Genomic DNA, 21127 nt, shown 5'->3' with positions numbered 1-21127 from the left:
ATTCTCATACTCCATTTCGTCCTTGGACTGTTTTAAAATTTCAGATCATGGTGCTCTATATCCTTGACAGATGACAGCCACTAATGTGAAGTCTAAATATGTGCCACCATCTCTGTGACTTTGATGTATGAATCATTGATAACCTACTGACTTTGAAAAATTAAATCTAAGCCATAGTTTTTAAATCCTTATATTGCCGCACCTCACTCTCCTGTTACATACCATTATCAGTATACTCAGTCATACCACCTGTAGGTACTGTTCTAGGTAATTGACAAGTGTTAGAACATTTAGTGGGCTGCACTGTGATTCTTGTGTTTATGGGGACATGGTGAGAAAGTGGTCTCCAAATGCTGGCTTAATGACCAGTCTTCAGGCAATAGAAGAATAATTTAGGGGTGCTGTTAAGATGCAGGATCCCATATGTCATGTCTGAAAATGATGCTGTTTACAAACAATTTCTATCTGGAGAAAACATTTTTTTCACAATTCTCTCAGTAATGCAATGTTTACTCAAGCTTGAGTTACTAGTTACTAGTTACTAAAAAAAGTAATGTTGCTTGAAAGAACATAGGTGTACATTCAAATAGGATACTAGACTTTTACTGGTGGTAAGAAAAGTTCCAATCTGTTATCTGCGCCTCAGATTACTTATGTCCATAAGGCACCATTTAGCAAATGATGGAACTCATTTAATGTGATTTCATATGATTATTGTTTGCAAAATGTCTGTTCCACGTAGTACATAGTTACCAAAGTGAATTTCTTTTCTGAGATTATTAATAATTTACATTTGCATCTCTTTCCTTGGCTTATGACATAATTTATTCCACTATTTTCTTTTACCTTTCTGATACTCCTTTTCTTCTCATTATACTTTGGTTATGAGGACACACATGACTTCAGAGAGAGAGGGGGTGATAGGTGCCATGGTTTAATGGCATGATACTCAGATCTGAGATTCCTTAGGGGTGAAGGAGGAGAATGGTCTGGGAGGGGCAGCGGACAGCAAGGAAGCACACTTATTGGCACCGTGTAGTCAGTGGTCTTAGGATGCGGGAGAGGAAACGACCCCATGAGAGGGCGGCAGGTGAATGAGCTTCGTCAGGGAGAGCCAGGTTGTGGAGGTGAGGAGAAATTTCAGAGAAAGGGTTGAGCTTTTTAGGTCTGAGGTAACCAATATACCTCAACTTCTCATCACGTGTGGCTATTCAAATTTAATTTTAAATGGATTAAAATGTATATTTAAAAACATGAGTCCTCAGGTATGCTGCGCACATGTCAAATGCTCAGTAGCTTCAGGGGGCTGGTCTCTGGGCTCCAGCAGCTGCTGTGCTGCTCAGCACACATGGAGAGCATGTTCATCGCTGCATACTTTCTACTGGGCTGTGCTGTTCAAGAGATGCTAGGAGAGCAAAGGAGATATTTTGTAGATTTTTCAAATATTACTGAGGGTCAGGGAGGTGAGAAAGATGGAGAAGTAGGAATTTTATTTCAACTACTAGTTTTTAAGAATATGATTATTTATCTCTCAAGGCATGAGTGTCCTAATTCTTGATAGTCAACACATTTGATGAGCCTCTTTTATGCAAGTCACAATTCTTGATTTTTCTACATTACACAGTAACCTCTTGCTCCATACCATTTCTGTGCTGAGAGTCCTTGTTGTGCAAAAAGATAACTGGAAAAAGCAAGTTTTCTATCACTGTGGTGACTACAGTAGCCATTGACCTCGGATCTTCTTACTCCTGGGTCAAAGACGGACAAGTGTACTCAGATCTTTTGTACTTCTCTTCAGGGTTCAAAGCTTTGGAGCTGCAAATGCTCAGTGCAGGTGACAGAGCACATCAGTGGGCCGAGACATCCAGGTGTGTCTGAGCTGCAGTGAGTAGGTGAATTGGGAGGCAATGTTGGTCTGCTTGGACTGGCCCATGCCTGCACATGGACTAGACCCGCATCCTGGAGTTCAGGGTGATTTTTCTTGTGCCATACATTTTTAATAGACACCTGCATCATGAGCATTGGAGTCCATCTCCACTGTTTGTTTAGGGTGTGCTAGGCTTCCTGGCTAACACATCACTGTGTTTTACATCAACCAAAACAATCACTTTGCGTCTGCCAGGCCACTTCTTAGGAAAGAATAAGTTGTCGTAAGATCTCCTCTGCTAGGTTGCATGAATGCTTCAGATGGCCACAGATCTTCTTACACAGGAATGTTAATAAACTGTTAATCATTGCAAGCAGAAAACCACTCTCACTGCTCTACTTTTCCATGAAACCTGCAGTGTTCAGGGTTCAACGAAGGAAGCCAGGCAGGAGTCTCATCCATTCTGTGAGTTTCCCTGGGAAGCATGGCTGGGCTTCTTCCTGCTTTCATATCATCACCACAATCTCATTACCATCTGCAGCTTTGTCAGTAATAAGCAAAAGAGCAGAAAAATTGTCCAAATGTTGATGTCTCCTATTTTCTCTTTATGTTCCCATTTCCTGACATCTGTCCATGGTATTAAAATTATTACATTCTGAAGAAGAAAAAGAAATCTCATATAGTTCGGTGGCCCCCCATGATAAACAGCTAATTCTGTGCCCTCTGTCTCCCAGCTTATGCTTTTATTTTAAAACCCAACTTTTGGAATTTAAAAACTCACTTTAACTCGCAAGAAAATGTTATTGAGGAACATTGAAGACTTTACCCATTAGCATCTTTTGTGTGTTGTGAAGATTCAAAAGTTTATGTGGATGCTCAAAAATCACAGCTTTATTATTTGTTCTCAGCCACTCACCCTGAGGTGAGCCTGTGTACAGTACGTACTCAAACCAGCTTCATGGGCTGCGGCAGTAAGTACTGAAAAAGATGAGTAGTAAGTGGGAAACCTGGGAAAATACCAGTTTCTGATCCTGGCCAAGAACTACACCCTAAAGATGCCCTGGGACCTGCCTGAGCCCAGCAGCTGTGCAGCCTGGGGTCCCAGGAATCTCCCTGTTCTCTGGTGGTTAAGGAGACTGACAGACATGGTGAGTGTAGGCAAACCAGGAGGGTCAGGATGAGCTTCCACATGAGGTGATGAACTCCCCCTCTCAGCAAGTGAGGTGCTCTGAGGACAGGTGGAACCATGCCTCCTGGGGCTTCTGCCAAGCCAGGGCTGTGCCGCTGCTGGGCCACAACGTGTGGTGGCAGACGTGTAGCCAAGGCCTTTAAGGTCCAGGGCCCTCAGCTGCCACCTCTCCCCCTGCTTCCCCAACATCCTCCTCTTAAGCAGACTCAGAGAATTGGCCATGCCTGCTCCCCAGATAAAACAATGTATTTGTGCAGCTGGGCCACACGGGCAGGGAGGTTTGTGTTCAGGGCAGTATCACTGTGTGAGGACGTTTTGTACCTTGGTGGCAGTAATAAACTCCAGCATCGTCAGCCTGCACCCTGCTGATCTTGAGGGTGAAATCTGTCCCTGACCCACTGCCACTGAACCTGTCTGGGACCCCAGATGCCCAGTTGGAAACCCTATAGATCAGGAGCTGAGGAGCCTGGCCTGGCTTCTGGAGGTACCAATGCAAATATGTGTTTCCATCACTGTGCAGGAGGCTCTCACTGGACCTGCAGGAGATGGAGGCCGGCTCTCCAGGGCTGACGGGCAGGGAGAGCGGGGTCTGCGTCAACACAACATCCCCACTGGAGCCTAAAGTAGTGAGAAAAAATCACAGTCAGGTAGAAATAATGCACGCAAATTTATAATTTTCTTTTTGCCTTGTATATCACGTCAAATCATGTTTTTGTGTGATTTTAAATCATATCTCACAAGTTGGATTTCAAAAAGAACCCAAGGTTTGCAAGGCCTAGGGATCTTTCACAGTGTGGTACACCACTGCCCAAAGCAGAGGCTCTTGCATCTTCTGGAACCCTCTCCACCCTCCCTGATCAAAGCATTGCATGCCCCACCTCAAGGACACATCATATTATCAATCATGCAGACAGAATTCACATGCAGGGCGGTGGTGTCCCCAAGCTCAGCCTCCCCGCACTCCTCTCCTTCTCATCCACCCTCTGCCCTTACCAGGGATCCAGAGCATCAGCAGCCCCAGGAGCTGAGCAGGGATCCCCATTTTGAGAAGTCTGTCTGATCAGTCCAGATAAGTCAGAGCAAGCCTAAAGCTGACCTTTTATCTGAGTCCTCCCTTAGGGAAACATGCAAATCTCCTGGTGGGTGCAGCAGGGTGGAAAGAGTCAAAAAGAGAGTGGAGGAGGAGGGTCTCGTGTGAGCCAAATGAAAAATCATGTATTCTGTGTTTGAAAGAAAACTAATAAGGAAACAGTGTTGATTTTGTGTGAAGTTAGGTTCAGATTGTGAAAAAATATGAATTTCCATGTGGCAGAGACAATGAGTGTGTCCAGGAGGTAGAGGTGTGTGTCCAGAGTAAACCCTGGGCGGGCCAAGTGGCTCTCCCGCCTGGCTCTACCCCGCCTGCCCTGGAGAAGCAAGCAGCTCCTCCCTCTGCTGCTGACCCAGGGAGGCTCCCAGGTGTTTGTCTGTTGGCCGCTGCTCCCAGGCTACCGGCTGTTATGTTAGGTGTTAGATGAAAGTAAGTATCTCTTTCCACTGGTGGACGGGAAGAGTAGTAAACATATAGATAGCTAGTCTTTACTGTGTGCTGAGTGAATAAATTCATAATTTGTCAGAACACTCAAACTGAGTGAGCTGGACAGAAGAAATACCTGATTTTTGGAGAAATGCTGGTATACAGACACTATTGCTTTTTTTAACACAAAAATAGTCTTTTGTTCTTTGGTTGAACCCAATGGTTCCTTTTTCTTCTTCTAAGAGTTCCTCAGGAAAATCTCTAGGGAGAATACATTCTATTAACAACTTGACCCTCTTCCTAGGAGGTTTTCAGAGGAAATAATACACACTATGTTCACCTAAAAGAAGCCTTCTATGACTACTCCTGCGTTTATAAAATTCAGTCTTTCTACTCTATATATAGACTATTGTTTCAAAGGAATATATTACATTTGAAAATAACCCCAATTATACAGATGGGAATTTACTTTGTTTAAAATTGTTGATTACTGCTGTTAATTTAGCAGTGTGTTTTTATATTCTCCATCAAATGGTACTTCTATTATCATGGATAAATTTCCAGGTATGGGATTATCTATTGCAAAACATAAATACAAATAGATTCTGACAGAATGCTTTCTGTAAGTCTTGCAACATTCCTGTTGTAGCAATGAAGAGGAGTTTTCCTTCTCAGTGTAGGGGTGTCTGAAGAAAGATGGGGTCTTCCGGGAACATGGGGCCAAAATAAGTATTGAAAACATTTTGCATTATATTTCAGGGCGGTGATTAGAGCAGCTCATTCACTACCACAGCTTGCTCACCACGTAATGATTGCTGGTAACCAGGGCCTGGAACTGCCTGGACCCCCTTGTCTTACCTGGGACCAGAGCAGCAGGGGGCTGAGGGACTGAGCTGGTTGACTGGAGAGAGAGGGATGTGGGCTGGTTATTAAAGATTCCGAGTGCCTGGGGTTGGCTCCAAGGGACTAAGTGAGGCAGTTTCAGCTAATTCAGTGCAGTTCTGGGCTCCCATCTGAAAGCTGGGTTGTCTTCAGTGATCAGTCTGCATTTAATTATATGCAAAATTGTTTCTTCCATCGCCCAAGAGGACCTTATAAAATAGATGGCTTTTGTTCCCTGGCTCACATTATCTTCTCCTTTCAGGGCTAACTGTACAGAACATATCAAGATATGGGTAGGAAGCTTATACATATATACTCATTCTTAAAAATTCTGGATTTGATTTTAGTTAATTCTGAAATTCATGATGACAAATAGGTCAGTAAAATATATAATGTAGTTTGTTCTAAGACCACATTGACATTTTAAAATGAGTATCACACTGTTGCATTTGAGATCATTGCATTCCCTTGTCTGACTCAGACATGAACTCCAAAAAAAATCTACTTTGCTTTCAGATTGTACATATTTGTTTTTTATAATATGATGACAGAACCTGATCTCCATTGATATCTTGAGTATTCAGTGCTTCTAGAAACATGACAAGCTTATAAAACACTGGAAAGCATTGGAATCCTCCACTACATTTTCTTCAAGAACCTGTTTCTCTGAAGGTCCTGAATCCTGAGCCCTGATTTGAGGCCGTATTAGCAGTGGAAGCTCCCCCAGGGCTGGGTATTTATGACCCTGGGCTGCTGCGATGTTTTAGAGGGACACCCACATGTTCATGCCCCTGGGTTACAGCTGATTGTGTGTTTGCCCCCAGGAATTGCTAGTCTGTCTCTCTGCCTGTTTTGCCGTCCCTCACATATCCTGACAGAAGTTAATGATTACAGGGGACCCTGTGGGGCCAAGAGAGATCACTGGCTCAAGACTACATCAAGTGGACAGCCTAGGAAGGCAGATACTGTCATGTGTCATTTTTAGATAATCAGTTTGTAATAGCATTTTCACTACTATTAAGTATGTGATCTCTAGTTCCTTGTTTACAAGCTATCTTTGTCAGATGTTCTTTTGTCATGGTTAGGGTAAGAGTATTTAAGAAGTTTGGAAGGTTTAATTATTTTATGTCCTGCCAACAGCATCTTCAATAATTGGTGTTTTCAATACTGAACCTACATATACGTGAATGAAGCTGGATTATTGCCTAACTCCATACAGAGAAGTAAACTCCAAATGGATCATAGACCTAAATATAAGTCATGAAACCATAAAACTCTTAAAAGAAAACACAGGCAAAAATCTTTTGAATATAAATATAAGCAACATTTTCCTGTACACATCTCCTTGCATAAGGGATACAAAAGGTACAAAAGGAACAAAAAGGTACCCTACAGTATGGGAGAATATAGTCATGAATGATTTATCCAACAAAGGGTTAACATACATAATATATAAAGAACTGACACAACTCAACACCACAAAAACAAATGACCTAATTTTAAAATTTGCAGAGGATCTGAACAGTCACTTCTCCAAAGAAGAAATTCAGATGGCCAACAAGCATAAGAAAAGATGCTCCACATCCCTAATCATCATGGAAATGTAAATTAAAACAACAATGAGATATCATCTCACACCAGTTAGGATGGCCAATATACAAAAGACAAAAAACAACAAATGCTGTCTAGGATGTGGAGAAAGGGGAACCCTCCCACATTGTTGGTGGAAGTGTAAACTGGTACAACAATTGTGGAAAGCAATATCGAGGTTCCTGATAAAACTAAAAACAGACATACCATTTGACCCAGTATTTCTACTCCTAGGAATTTACCTGAAGAAAACAAGATTCATGATTCAAATATACATATGCACCTGTATGTTTATCACTGCAGTATTTACAATCACCAAAATACGGAAGCAACCCAAGTGTCCATAAATAGATGAATGGATAAAAGAGATATGGTATATATACACAATAGAATATTATTCAGCTATAAAAAGAAAGGAAATTCTCCCATTTTCAACAATATAGATTGAGCTAGAGAGTACTATATTCAGTGAAATATGCCAGGTGGAGAAACACAAGTACCAAATGATTTCACTTATTTGTGGAGTATAACAATAAAGGCAAAATTGAAGGAACAAAATAGCAGTGGAGTGACAAACACAGAGAAGGGACTAGTGGTTTCCAAAGTGGAGGGGTTGGGTAAGGTGGTTGGTGAGGCAGAAGGGGATTAAGGGACACTATAATTTGCAGTCACAATATAGGTAAGTCACAGGGAAGACAGTATAGCATGGAGAAGACAATTAATGACTCTATAACATCTTACTATCCTGATAGACAGTGATTGCAATAGAGGGGATGGGGACTTAACAATTTGGGTGAATGTTGAAACTAGTGTGTTGTTTAATTGAAACCATTATAAGATCATATATTAATGATAATTTAATAAATTATAAAAAAGAATGCATAATTTCAGGAAAACACATCAATTGGTGTGTGACTATTAAGAAAATTCTGCAAACCAGATAAGGTAGTATATCTGGTCCTAGACACCAATTTTTCTTGGGGAGTAACTTGAATCATTTTAACCCATTTCATTCACAAGATAATTGTATGCACATTAAAAATATGTATGCACATATATGTGTATATATATATATCATACACATATTTACTTATGTACATATATATTTATATATTGAATTTTATGAAATTTGAATGTGATCATTTATAATAAGTCTGCATTATGTATAAAAACTTTACTGTTAAATATGGATAGCATTAGTTAGATGATTTCACATATGTAGTAAATTTTACTCTTTTCATTCAAACATTTATTTTTCAAAAACATTTTTCTATGTTTTTATATTTCTTTACAAATGGATTGCTAACTGTAGGGAAAATGGAATTTTCAAGGCCAGGATCCACACTTGATCCTAATCTACTTCCCACTGTGTACATGCAATGAAGTCACATGAAGCCTACTTACTGCACAGGCACATGCTTCCACATGTGTCTGCAATAACCCATTGCAGCTCCAGAGGAAGCGTGTTCCCAGGTGAGGTGAATAAATTAGTCAAACTGGTGAAGCCAAACGAAGTCAAGGAAAAAGCTAGATGGGAGAAGCTCTTTCCTGTTTGTAAAATGCCTTGCTGTGTTCATCTCTCTCCTGCAGCTACTCCAGCTTGCCTGTTCCTCTCCCCACCCCTGTGTGCCCCGACCTCTCTCCCTGCCCCTCCTGGGAGAAACTCCACAGGAGGAGCCCCAGTGACCGACAGGTGCCAGACCAATTGCACAGCAGAGGGGACGAGAGAACAGCTTCTCTCCATCCCTTGTCCTTGGCGTATGTGAGGGGCTGTAGCAGTGAACACCTATTGTTATGTAACAGACTGAGGCCAGGCCAGAGGTTCTGGACATATTGCAGTTTTTACCCACACCCATTATTGTCTGTGTTTCTATATAAAGAACTCTGCCCAGTGTGCTGCATCGTGGTGGAGAGGCCTGGCTGGCAGAGACGGAGGCTGAGGGGAATTGCAGATTTGCCAGATGCAGACATGATTCTATTGCTTGAACTGCCACCAGGATAACAAACCTTGGTGTAAACCTTTTTACCCCTAAACATTCCATTGTCATTTTTGGTCTCAGAGAATCCAGAATGAAGTTGCCCAGACCTGGGAATCCTTTCTGGCCTGGACCAACACTAGGTATTCATTTTATGCCATTGGTTTTAATAAAATCTATGAATCTCAAAGTGTGGATGTGTACATGTTGTATCAGTCAGATTTTACACAATATTAGTTTGTATTGTTGCAGATAAGGAAATTTCCTCTACCCTCAAGGTTTTTCTTTTTACCTGGTCTAAGAACGTCATTGACATGAGACAGATAAAAAGGAGAAAAAAACCAAAGTTTAATTATATCCATATGGTGAATCAACAGACATAGATTCCAAAGATCTGGGAAAATAAGGTACATATGTCAGCCTGTACCAAGGGGAAACGGGTAGTTGTCTGAGACTTCAAAGGAAAGGGGACAAAATTCATAGGAATATTAGAAAAAACAATAAATGCTTGGTAAACAAAATACTTGATGGGCCCCCACAGAAATAATGGCACACAGAAAGAAATTTTAAAAGGCTTTGCACATTCCTTCTTGCCATTCACCCTTAGCTTACATCAAAATTAAGTTCTCTGTGATGATACCTATCCCCTCCTGGGGCAGTTCCTCCACCTCAATTTTTTGTATGCAGCTGTGGGGGTGGGGGAGTTTCAGAGGATCTTCCTGAGTATTTTTGGCTTTTGTTTTCAGCTCAGAATTATCTGCATGTCACAGTGGCACATCTTAGGGTGGCCTGCCCTTGGTCCCTACAGTAACTAACCATTCAACAGTTCTTGGCTTATAATACTAAACGCTTATTCCTATAATCAAGGATGTTCATGTTAACCATTATGTGGATGTTCCAGTCAGGGCTCCGCTGTGTGTTTCTTCTGCAGGCAAATGAGTTTGTCTCCAGCCTATGGACTGTGGTTGATCTGGGGCCAAAACTGAAGGTGTGGTGATGGTGACTAACCAAGGCACTTCAACTCACGGCAAGTTACACGAGGCAACAGATTTTCCTGAATCCGACCAAGCAAAAGTAAGCCAAATCATCTTCAACACGATTGCATGTAATTTGAATTTATTCTTACATCTTCATAATTCATCAGGATCTTGATGACCATTAATTCATTTAACTTTTAAGGTATTTCATCATGGCATTTACTATATTTTCCAATGTTTATAATCTCAAAAGAAATTTTAAACTTATTTTGTGTTGATTAGAAAATACATTTGTAAGTGTTTCAATATGTGACTTTAAATAGAATTTTCTTCAATGGAAATGGGGAAAAAAGCCCCTCTAGCTAACGTAAATTTGCTCTAAAACAGATGATCTTGAAACATACACAGATCTGATATCTCATCAAAATGAAGACTTCACAGTTGGTGTCAGGAGAAGCCTGTGGCTTTGCGGTTGTAACAAGCTCCCAGGGACGTTGACTGTGGTCTGGCTTCTGGAAGGACTTTGACCAGCAAGATATTTTCATATTAAGAAAAAAAAATTTTCCATCCGCATTTATTTTATTATTTATTTTAACCAGAAAGGCTTTCAGTGTTTGTCAAACTGTTCCCATATATTTTACACAATTCCCTCCATTTCTATTTACTGATCATCCTAATAGAGTTTTCATGTTATGAAACCCAACTTGATGATGACAGTTGGGAGCACATACAGACATACTCTGGGGCCTTCTACCAGCTGGCAAACTTCTGAGAGAAATGATGCTAGTGACCATGCAAGCTGCATGCTGTCCCTCCATCATCACCATCACTTGCATGAGCACACTGCCCAGAATGCTTGTTCCTTTCTGGTTTCCCCAAGAGCTACTCAGTGAGGGACCCTGTCACAAGAGGTGCCTTCAATACCATCCATCAGTACCTGCAGTAAGTTACAGGGACGGAGGTGGGGAGTGGAGACTCCCCTGTGGAGGCATTTGGCAGGAAAATAGATATGAGTGGGGTGGAGAGAGAACTAAGGCCAGTAAAGCCCACTACAAGGGACTCATAAAGTTAACCAGTTAAAACTAGAAACCCAGTGTTACTTAATTAGTCACTTAAAGCTCAAAAGGCCAGGAGTAACTTGGCCTGGAAATGTTTGAATATTCCCCAGATAAAGGAGGGTATCTCAGCATAGCCCATGTCTTTACGGTGTTAGTCATGCAGGCTCAGCTTATTTTTTAACTTTACCTATATGCTGTTTTTCTCCTTTCAACCCTAATCAAGTAATTTGCAACCTGGGCAACTAATTTAGCAAGCAGGCCCAACCGTAAACAATATAGTAAAAGGCAGGAAGGATTCCATCTTAAAAATAAGATTGCATTTTAAAATATAGGAAGTTAAGAAGTATGATTCTTAACTTACTCATTAACAAACAGACAATAACTCAGCCCACCTTGGGGGCCAGGCACGCGATCTTGTTTGATATGCTCCCAGACCAAGAAGCCAGTATCTCAGGGAGAAATCAGAGCAGTAAATTTCTTGTGTTAATTTTAAATATTCGGGGACCAATTAATAAGCCTGCGCCCCCAGCCCTTTGTCACATTCCTGAAAAATCCTTAGAAGGGGGAACCTGCAACCTTTCAGCATGCTCCTCTCTCTGAGGTTGCCCATACTTTCTATGTGTGTAACCATAAACTTTCTCTTTTCAACCCTTCAGGGTGTGTCTCTCTCTGAGGTTGCCTGCACTTTTTAAGTGTGTAACTTTGACTTCCTCTCCAATATTTTAGAGCATCTCTCTCTCTCTATGAAGTAGCCCACACACTCCCCTTTCTCTGAGTATGCACTTTCTCTCTCCAGCCTTTCAGTGCACCTCTCCTCCCTGAGGTCACCTGTACTTTTTCACTCTAAGTAACTGTAAATAAAACTTTTACTCTGCTTCACTACTGTGTCTCTGCCCTTCAATTCTTTGTTTTAGTGCAACAAGACCGAGGAAAATACACAACACCCCCCTAACAGAGGTGAGGGAGCCTCAGCACCTCCACCAGCGAGGCCCCCCAAAGACCAGAGCCCACATGGCTAGGAGCCTCTATCTCCAACGTAACATGTTATTTGGCTTCTGGGGAACACTAGGGAATTGTCCATTCCTACTATATGCTTCTCTTATTAGATCACCAGGCTTTGAAGAAATGCAGTGTAGACAAGAATTCCCTATAGGAAGCAGTTTCTGCTTGGAATATATCATTTGCTTCTCTTCCACTGGACTTACAACACTATGTTGAAGAAAAGTGTCAAGAGTGGGCATCCTTGTCCGGTTCCTGATCTTTGAGGAAAATCTGTGGGCTTCTCATATATTTAATTCTTTGGATGTATTTTTGAATTTAGTTTGCTAATATTTTGTTTGGGATTTTCCCATGAATGCTCTTCAGGTTATTTGCCTATAATTTTATTTTCTTGTGTTAGCATTGTCTGATTTTGTTATCAGGATAATGTTGGTCTCAGAAAGTGAGTTTGGAAGCATCCCTTCTCTTAAGTTTTTTGGAAGTTGGACTAAAATAGGTATTAAGACTTCTTTGAATGCTTGGTAGAAGTCAGCAGTGAAGCACATTGGTCTCAGACTTTTGATTGTTGGGATCTTTGTGATTACTGACTAGAAGAGATGCAATTTATGATGAGAAAGAGCTTGTGAAACGCAATGAACATAGACAGCTAGTTCAAACATATGGACCACCAGTGCTATCAATTTTGCCACTATTATTTTTATTACAAAATGTGGTTGTACATGGTTTGTGTGTTTCTGATCCTTTTCATCTTGTGAATACATTCCTGGAAGAGGTTTTATCCCCTCTCAGAGTTGTAGCTAAGATAAAATATAATTGCATTTATGCCTTAGATTGAGGATTTTTAATATTTTAAAATAAAAAAGAACATTTTTGACAACCACAGGAAAATAGTTAACTTTCCCACAGAAAATTCTGCTATTACCAAATTTTCATACATTTTCATGGTTCTCCAAGTTAAGAACACACTGTTTTTAAACAATATATTTCCTGGGTTGTTTAACATTTCCTGTGAGGAGATTTCAGAAGGTAAAAAAGAAATATATGGTGATGTTTCCAATTTCAATACTGAGTTAGGTTGGTGAAAATTACAAAATCATTAGGCAAATTCTCAGTTGAAAGTAGCAGAAACCTCAATGTGCCCTGCATTTGATAATAAAAGGAATACAGGTATTTAAGCTAATGAGAAGGCCACAGCAGAACACATAGGAAAGGTCTGATCCAGGCACTTGTTTATATCACTAGAATCTAATTTCTTCTTCACTTTGACTTCCACTGTGCTAGTTCCATGGTAAGGGAAGCTTTAGTGAGGATGCCAACAGCTCCTGTTGCTAAATGTTCTTTGTACTAGATGGGATTCATTCCTCAAATTCTATCAAAAAGTCTGAGATATTCTCCTTACGGTCAAGCTCCAGTAATAAGCATTCTTGGCAGGTCACTGGGGTCTGCTGCTGAAAGCAGTTATCTACAGTGGAAAAGCCCATCTACTGTTCTGCATTACAACCACGGAAATGGTTTGGAATCAGCATTCTCAGTACTAAAGATTCTACCAATAGTAACTGAGAGCTTTGGAAGGATAAAACAGTGAGGTCCTGGAGGAGGGAACACACATGTCCTTCTTCCATCTGTGAACATCACTCCTAGTTAAGAATTAGATAAAGATAAGCACTTAAATGAGGAGTCACTATAAGTGTGAGACATTTATAGTGATAAATGCTTGTCTCTTTTATCAAAATGGTAAATGCTTGTCCCTTTTATCAAAACGAATTCCACTTGTTAAGAAAAAATGGAAAAGGATAAAATGGAAATAGTTTTCTTTTCTAGTAATGAAAATTAAAATACAATTGTGCTCTGAAAAAACTGTGACCAGATGATTTTTGTATACAGTGTCCAAGTACAGATCTGTCACTCACTTGTGCCTTGGCGGTTTCCTGCTGCAGGGATGTGATGAAAGGAACCACCACTGTCTGGGAGCAGATGATGTGGACACCTGACAGTTAAGTGAGATTACCATTGGCTTCATTTTTCCAGAAACTCGTGTTAAACCACACTCACTCATTCTCTCTTCATCTGACTCTGCTCATGCTGTGTGCTAAGGATACACTAAATCATCTGCTCACCCATTACCCCATTTTTCCTGAGCAATCGCATTGCTCTAGGAAAGAGACTTCAGAGGGAGTGGATTAGGAGCAACTGCAGAAATGTTACTTGTTTGTTTCTTGTCTGCTCCTCCCCAAATGAAAGTTCTATGGGGTGAAAGGTTCCAATGGAGTTCACAACGCCCTATGCCTAGGAGAATTTTTGATTCTGCTATTTGTGTAATTCTGTAGCTATATTTGATTTGGAGCAAGAATAAATAAAAAACTGTTCTAGAGGTGCTTGGGGCTGAAGCTATTTTTCTTTTTACCCCCATGGGGAGCTGTTCCACCTTAGGTTGGTTGGAGACAGAAGGCTTAGAGGACTTCAAATGATGTTGGAGAAACTGGTTGACCCAGAGATTAGTGAACAGGGTGGTTCCCTGCTATGCGGGGGTTCATTTTCTTATACAGTGTGTGTCTTGAAGGAAACATGAAACAATTCGTTGGCCTTGTTGAGATGCTTATGAGTTGTCCAAGAGGAACTTCAAAGATGGATTTAAATTCAAAAAGAATCTGAGATCAAGACATAAGTGTGTGCAGTGTATCTTCATTCTGTCCTGGGAAATGGCTGTGTTTCATGTACTGGCACCTACTTTATAGGTTCCAAATGTGTCTTGCATACCTCCTCACAATTACATATATTCTGTTACAGTTTGGGTTTTCAAATTTTTCAGCTGGTTTGAAAAAAATACATTTCATACTGAAAACATATTTAGGAATTTTTCTGGAGTGTTTAAGAATTGCAGCTTTAAGTTGCCTTTGGGACTTCTGTAGGCATACCAACAGATTTCCTGGGCAATGGTATTTTTGTCTCCTTCTTCCCACTATTCTCCTTCACAGCTCACTGAACAGGCACTGTGCAATCACACCCCCAGCTGCTTTGCATGGGCCACTGGGGGCCCAGCTGGCTGCTGAAGCCCTATTAAAGGGGCCTGCTGCCAGTGCGGCCCGAGGGTCAGATGGGTGAGCAGTAGCAGGATGGTGCCCCAGCCTTAGCTCCTCGTCTTCCTGCTGCTCTGGGCCTCAGGTTAGATCTTAGTGGAGAAAGATTTTTAATATTGGAAAGAGATTTTCCCGTGCAGAACAAATAGAATATTTCATCTAAAACAGTCTCATTGCTTATGATAAATAAGAAAACCTACACACATAAATTTGTATGTATTAGTGATGGCATGTATAGTCACTGTCCATTTGTGATTTCAGGCATCTCTGGGGACATCGTGATGACTCAGCCTCCAGGCTCCCTGGCTGTGTCTGCAGGAGAGAGGGTCACCATCAACTGCAAGTCCAGCCAGAGTGTTCTGCAGAGCTCCAACCAGAAGAACTACTTAGGCTGGTACCAGCAGAAGCCTGGACAGGCTCTGAAACTGCTCATCTCCTGGGCATCCACCTGGGCATCTGGGATCCATGACAGGTTCAGTGGCAGTGGGTCTGGGACAGACTTCACTCTCACCATCAGCAGCGCACAGGCTGAGGATGTGGCAGCTTATTACTGCCAGCAGCATTATAGCTATCCTCCCACAGTGCTTCAGCCTCCAACACAAACCTCATCTCCAGGGCATCCCCAGGGCCACAGGCCAGTGCATCTCTGCTGTCCCAGCTGCACCCTTCCTGCTCAGCCCTGTGTCCCCACAGCTTGATGAGAGGCTGGCCTGGTGGCTCTATCTTGCAACAATAAAGATTAGCCTGTCCTGTGTCTCTTGCACAGGGAAGTCATTCTAGGAAGTCTCTATAATGACCTGCTGTGGATCCTTCTCTCCACTGTCCCAGATGTTTTGCATCACTTGAAATTGTGCTGTCTCTACAGATGAATTTATATTCTTGACACAGCAATGATTTCAACTGCATCTTGTGAAGAAGGGCTTAGTGTTCATCACCCTGATGGATCAACTGTCCCTGCTCTGTGCCTGATGACTCTGAACTTCCCATTTTATTCATTTCTGTGTCCCACATTCTCATTATCCCTTCTTGGCCTTGGGAGCTTCCCAGGGTGCAATGCTCAGTCCCTTATTGTCAAGTGCTTCCCCATCAGACCTTTGTCTACTTCTCTAACTCATCTGTCCCCAGCATGCTAAGCATTTCCTTTTCTGAGTCTCCACATTTTCACCTGATGGTTTCTGTTTCTGAACTAGCTTCTTTACTCCATTCCATTCTTCTTGGTCCTTCATATTTTAAAAATAACATTCTCATATTCCATTTCTTCCTTGTGCTGTTTTTACAATTATAGATCCCAGTGCTCTATATCCTTGACAGCACGGCAGCCATAGCTGTGAACTCTATATGTGTGCCACCATCTCTGTGACTTTGATGTATGAATCATTGATAACCTACTGACTTTGAAAAATTAAATCTAAGCCATAGTTTTTAAAATCTTATGTTGCCCAACCTCACTCTCTTGTTAGATACCATTATCAGTATGCTTATGTCATACCACCTGTAGGTAGTGTTCTAGATGACCAACAAGTGATAGAACATTTAGTGGGCTGCACTGTGACTCTTGTGTCTATGGGGACATGCTGAGAAAGTGGTCTCCAAATGCTGGCTTAATGACCAGTATTCAGGCAATAAAAGAGTAATTTAGGGATGCTGTTAAGATGCAGGATCCCATATGTCATGTCTGAAAATGATGCTCTTTAAGAACAATTTACATCTGTAGAAAACTATTTTTGCACAATACTCTCAGGATTGCACTGTTTATTCAATCTTGAGAAACAGTAGTTACTAAAAAAGTAATGCTGTTTGAAAGAAGATAGATGTACATTCAAATAGGATTCTAGATTTTACAGGTGCTAAGAAAAATTCCAAGCTATAATCTGTGCCTCAGATTACTTATATGTAAAAGAGTATATAAGACTCCATTTATGAAATGATGATTATTAAATGTGATTTTGTATGACTATAGTTTTCAAAATGTCTGTGCCACATAGTGCATAATTACCAAAAGTGAATTTCTTTTCTGTGTTTAATAATACTCTATATTTGTAACTCTTTTCTTGGCTTATGACATAACTTATCCCACTATCTTCTTTTACCTTTCTGATACTCTTTTTTTCTTCATTAAATTATTGATATGAGGACATACATGACTTCAAAGAGAGAGGGGGTGATAGGTGCCATGGTTTAATGGCATGATACTCAGAGCTGAGCATCCTTAGGGGTGAAGGAGGAGAATGGTCTGGGAGGGGCCGCGGGCAGCAAGGAAGCACACTTATTGGCACCGTGTAGTCAGTGGTCTTAGGATGCGGGAGAGGAAACGACCCCATGAGAGGGCGGCAGGTGAATGAGCTTCGTCAGGGAGAGCCAGGTTGTGGAGGTGAGGAGAAACTTCAGAGAAAGGGTTGAGCTCTTCAGGGGTGAGGTAACCAATATTCCTCAACTTCTTGTCATATTTGGTTATTCAAATTTAAGTTTAAATTGATTAAACTTTATATTTAAAAAACATGAGTCCTTAGGTATGCTGGGCACATGTCAAATGCTCCATTGCCACAGGGAGCTGGGCTCCAACAGCTGCGATGTTGCTCCGCACACACCGAGAGTACATCTATCCTTGCATACGTTCTACTGGGCAGTGCTATTCCTGGGATGGTGTGACAGCAAAGGAGAGATTTCATAGATGTGTCAAATATAAGTCGTGGAGGTTCAGGGGTGGGAGAAAGATGGGGACGTAGGAACTTAATTTTAATAACTGATTTTTAAGAATATACATTCTTTATCTGTCAAGGCAGAAATGTCACAATTCTTTCTTGATCGGCAACTTGTTTGATGAGCTTCTCCTATGCAAGGCACAATTCTTGGTTTTTCTATGGTGCACAGAAATGTCATGCTCCAAACCATGTCTGTGCTGAGAGTCCTGGCAGTGCAGAAAGATAACTCAAAAAAGCAAGTTTTCTTTCACATTTTATTCCTGGGCCAAAGGCTGACATGTGGACACAAAGGCTCTCATCACGGTTCAAAGCTACGGAGCTGCAAATGCTCAGTGCAGGTGACAGAGCACATCAGCAGAACCAAAGGTCCAGGTGTGTCTGAGCAGCAGTGAGGAGGGCAATTGGGAGGGAAAGTTGGTCTGCTTGGACTGGCCCATGCCTGCACATGGACTAGACCTGCATCCTGGAGTTCAGGGTGATTTCTCTTAAAAGCTGTGCCAAACATTTTTAATAGACACCTGCATCATGAGCATTGGACTCCATCTCCACTGTTGGTTTAGGATGTGCTGGGCCTCCTGGCTAACACGTCACTGCTTTTTGCATCTCCCCCAACACAACCACTTGGTCTCTACTGGATCACTTCTTAGGCAAGACTAAGTTTTCAGAAGCTCTCTTCTCCCCAGTGGCGTGAATGCTTCAGATGACCACAGATCTCCTTACACACAAATGTTAATACACTTTTAATGACTGCAAACAAAAACCACTCTCACTGCTCTACTCTTCCATGAAACCTGCAGTGGGTCAGGGTTCAATGAAGGAAGCCAGGCAGGAGTCCCATAAACTCTGTGAGTTTCCCTGGGAAGCATGGCTGGGCTTCTTCCTGCTTTCATATCATCAACCCACAATCTCATTACCATCTGCAGCTTTGTCAATCATAAGCAAAAGAGCAGAAAAATTGTCCAGCAGGTGATGTCTCCTATATTCCCTTCACATTCCCATCTCCTGACATCTGTTCACAGTATTAAAATTATTACATTCTGAAGAAGAAAAAGAAGTCTCATATACTTCTGTGTCCCTCCATGTTATATAGCTAATTCTGTGCCTTCTGTCTTTCAGCTTATACTTTTTATTTTTAAAACCCAACTTTTGGAATTTTAAAACTTAATTTAACTCTCAGGAAAATGTTATTGAGGAAAATCAAAGACCTTTTCCATTTGCATCTTTTGTCCCCTATGAAGGTACAAAAACCAAGGCTTTAATAATTCTTCTGTGCCACTATCCCTGCCCAGACTGTGTACAATAAGTACACGGAACAGCTTCATGGGGAGAGGGGATAAGTACTGAAAAAGAAGAATAGTAAGTGGGAAACCTGGGAAAATACCTGTTTCAGACCCTGACCAACAACTACCCCTAAAGATGCCCTGGGACCTGCCTGAGCCCAGCAGCTGTGCAGCCTGGGGTCCCAGGACTCTCCCTGTTCTCTGGTGGTTAAGGAGACTGACAGACATGGTGAGTGTAGGCAAACCAGGAGCGTCAGGATGAGCTTCCACACGAGGGGATGAACTCCCCCTCTCAGCAAGTGTCATGCTCACAGCATAGGTGGACCCACGCCTCCTGGGGCTTCTGCCACGCCAGGGCTGTGCAGCTGCTGGGCCTCAACATGTGGGGGCAGACGTGTAGCCAAGGCCTTTATGGTCCAGGGCCCTCAGCTGCCACCTCTCCCCCTGATTCCCCAACATCCTCCTCTTAAGCAAACTCAGAGAATTGGCCATGCCTGCTCCCCAGATAAAACAACATATTTGTGCAGCTGGGCCACCCAGGCAGGGAGGTTTGTGTTCAGGGCTGTATCACTATGTGAGGACGTTTTGTACCTTGGTGGCAGTAATAAACTCCAGCATCGTCAGCCTGCACCCTGCTGATATTGAGGGTGAAATCTGTCCCTGACCCACTGCCACTGAACCTGTCTGGGACCCCAGAGTCACGGTTGGAAACCCTATAGATCAGGCGCCGAGGAGCCTGGCCTCGCTTCTGGAGGAAACAATGCAAATATGTGTTTCCATTACTGTGCAGGAGGCTCTCACTGGACCTGCAGGAGATGGAGGCCAGCTCTCCAGGGCTGACGGACAGGGAGAGTGGGGTTTGCGTCAACGCAACATCCCCACTGGATCCTAAAGTGGTGAGAGAAAGTCACAAAATTAGGTACAAATATTGCAAGAAATTTTTATCATTTCCTCTCTGTTCTGTATTTCATGTTAAATCACTTACTTCATTATGTGATTCTAAATCACATGCCAAAACTATCTAATTTTGAAAAAGAATCCACTATTTGTGAGCTCTAGGGATCTTTCACGGTGTACTGCACCACTGCCCAAAGCACAGCCTGTTGTTCCTTCTGGAATCGTCCTCACACTCCCAGATCTAAACATCGCATGCCCAAGCTAGAGGACAAGTTATACCACTTATCATTCAGACAGAATTCCCATGGAGGGTATTGGTGCCCCCGAACTCAGCCTCCCCACTCCCCTCTCCTTCTCATCCAGCCTCTGCCCTTACCAGGGATCCAGAGCATCAGCAGCCCCAGGAGCTGAGCAGGGAACCCCATGTTGAGAATTCTGTCAGGTGGTTCCCGATAAGTGGGAGCAGGACTAGATCTGACCTTTTATCTCTGTCCTCCCTTAGGGAAACATGCAAATCTCCTGGTGGGTGCAGCAGGGTGGAAAGAGTCAAAAGGAGACCAGAGGTGGAGCATTTCACATGAGCAAAACAAAATAAAATGTATTCTGTGTTTGAAGGAAAACTAGTAAGGATACAAATGATGACTTTTGTGTTGAAGTAGGGTCAGATTATGAAAATATGAATTCCACTGTGGCAGATATAGTTTGTGAGTTCCTCTTATTCTTAAGAAATTGTCTATTGATGATCTATCGGAGACCCTGAGGATGTAGAGGTGTGTGTCCAGAGTAAACCCTGGGCGGGCCAAGTGGCTCTCCTGCCTGGCTCTACCCCGCCTGCCCTGGAGAAGGAAGCAGCTCCTCCCTCTGGTGCTGACCCAGGGAGGCTCCCAGGGCAGGAGGGACGTGAGGTGTTCCGGGTGTTTGTCTGTTGGCCGCTGCTCCCAGGCTACCGGCTCTTATGTTAGGCGTCAGAGGCAAGTATCTCTTTATACCCGTGGATGGGAAGAATGGTAAACAGATAAATAGCTTGTCTTCATCGTGTGCTGAGTGAATGAATTCGTAACTTGGTTGGAACACTCAAATTAAGTGAGCTGGACAGGGAAGAAAACCTGATTCTAGG

At 42.2% G+C, this 21127-nt stretch overlaps 3 gene segments (V, D, J or C); 1 reads left to right on the top strand and 2 right to left on the bottom strand.

Annotated features, from left to right (window-relative positions):
• Nucleotides 1-3313: 3313 nt before the first annotated feature.
• Nucleotides 3314-4175, bottom strand: LOC118933241 (immunoglobulin kappa variable 2-29-like). The segment is given in 2 exon segments: nucleotides 3314-3674; nucleotides 4050-4175. Coding segments are annotated over 2 exon segments (381 nt in total).
• Nucleotides 4176-15394: 11219 nt separating this feature from the next.
• LOC130682558 (immunoglobulin kappa variable 4-1-like) lies at nucleotides 15395-16791 on the top strand. The segment is given in 1 exon segment: nucleotides 15395-16791. A coding segment is annotated over 1 exon segment (417 nt).
• A 2718-nt stretch (nucleotides 16792-19509) lies between these two features.
• Nucleotides 19510-20527, bottom strand: LOC130682559 (immunoglobulin kappa variable 2-30-like). The segment is given in 2 exon segments: nucleotides 19510-20001; nucleotides 20387-20527. Coding segments are annotated over 2 exon segments (381 nt in total).
• Between the last annotated feature and the right edge of the window lie 600 nt (nucleotides 20528-21127).

The sequence above is a fragment of the Manis pentadactyla genome, chromosome 2 (genome assembly GCF_030020395.1).
Source record: "Manis pentadactyla isolate mManPen7 chromosome 2, mManPen7.hap1, whole genome shotgun sequence".
Taxonomy (NCBI): Eukaryota; Metazoa; Chordata; class Mammalia; order Pholidota; family Manidae; genus Manis; species Manis pentadactyla.
This window is presented reverse-complemented; position numbering and strand designations above follow the sequence as displayed.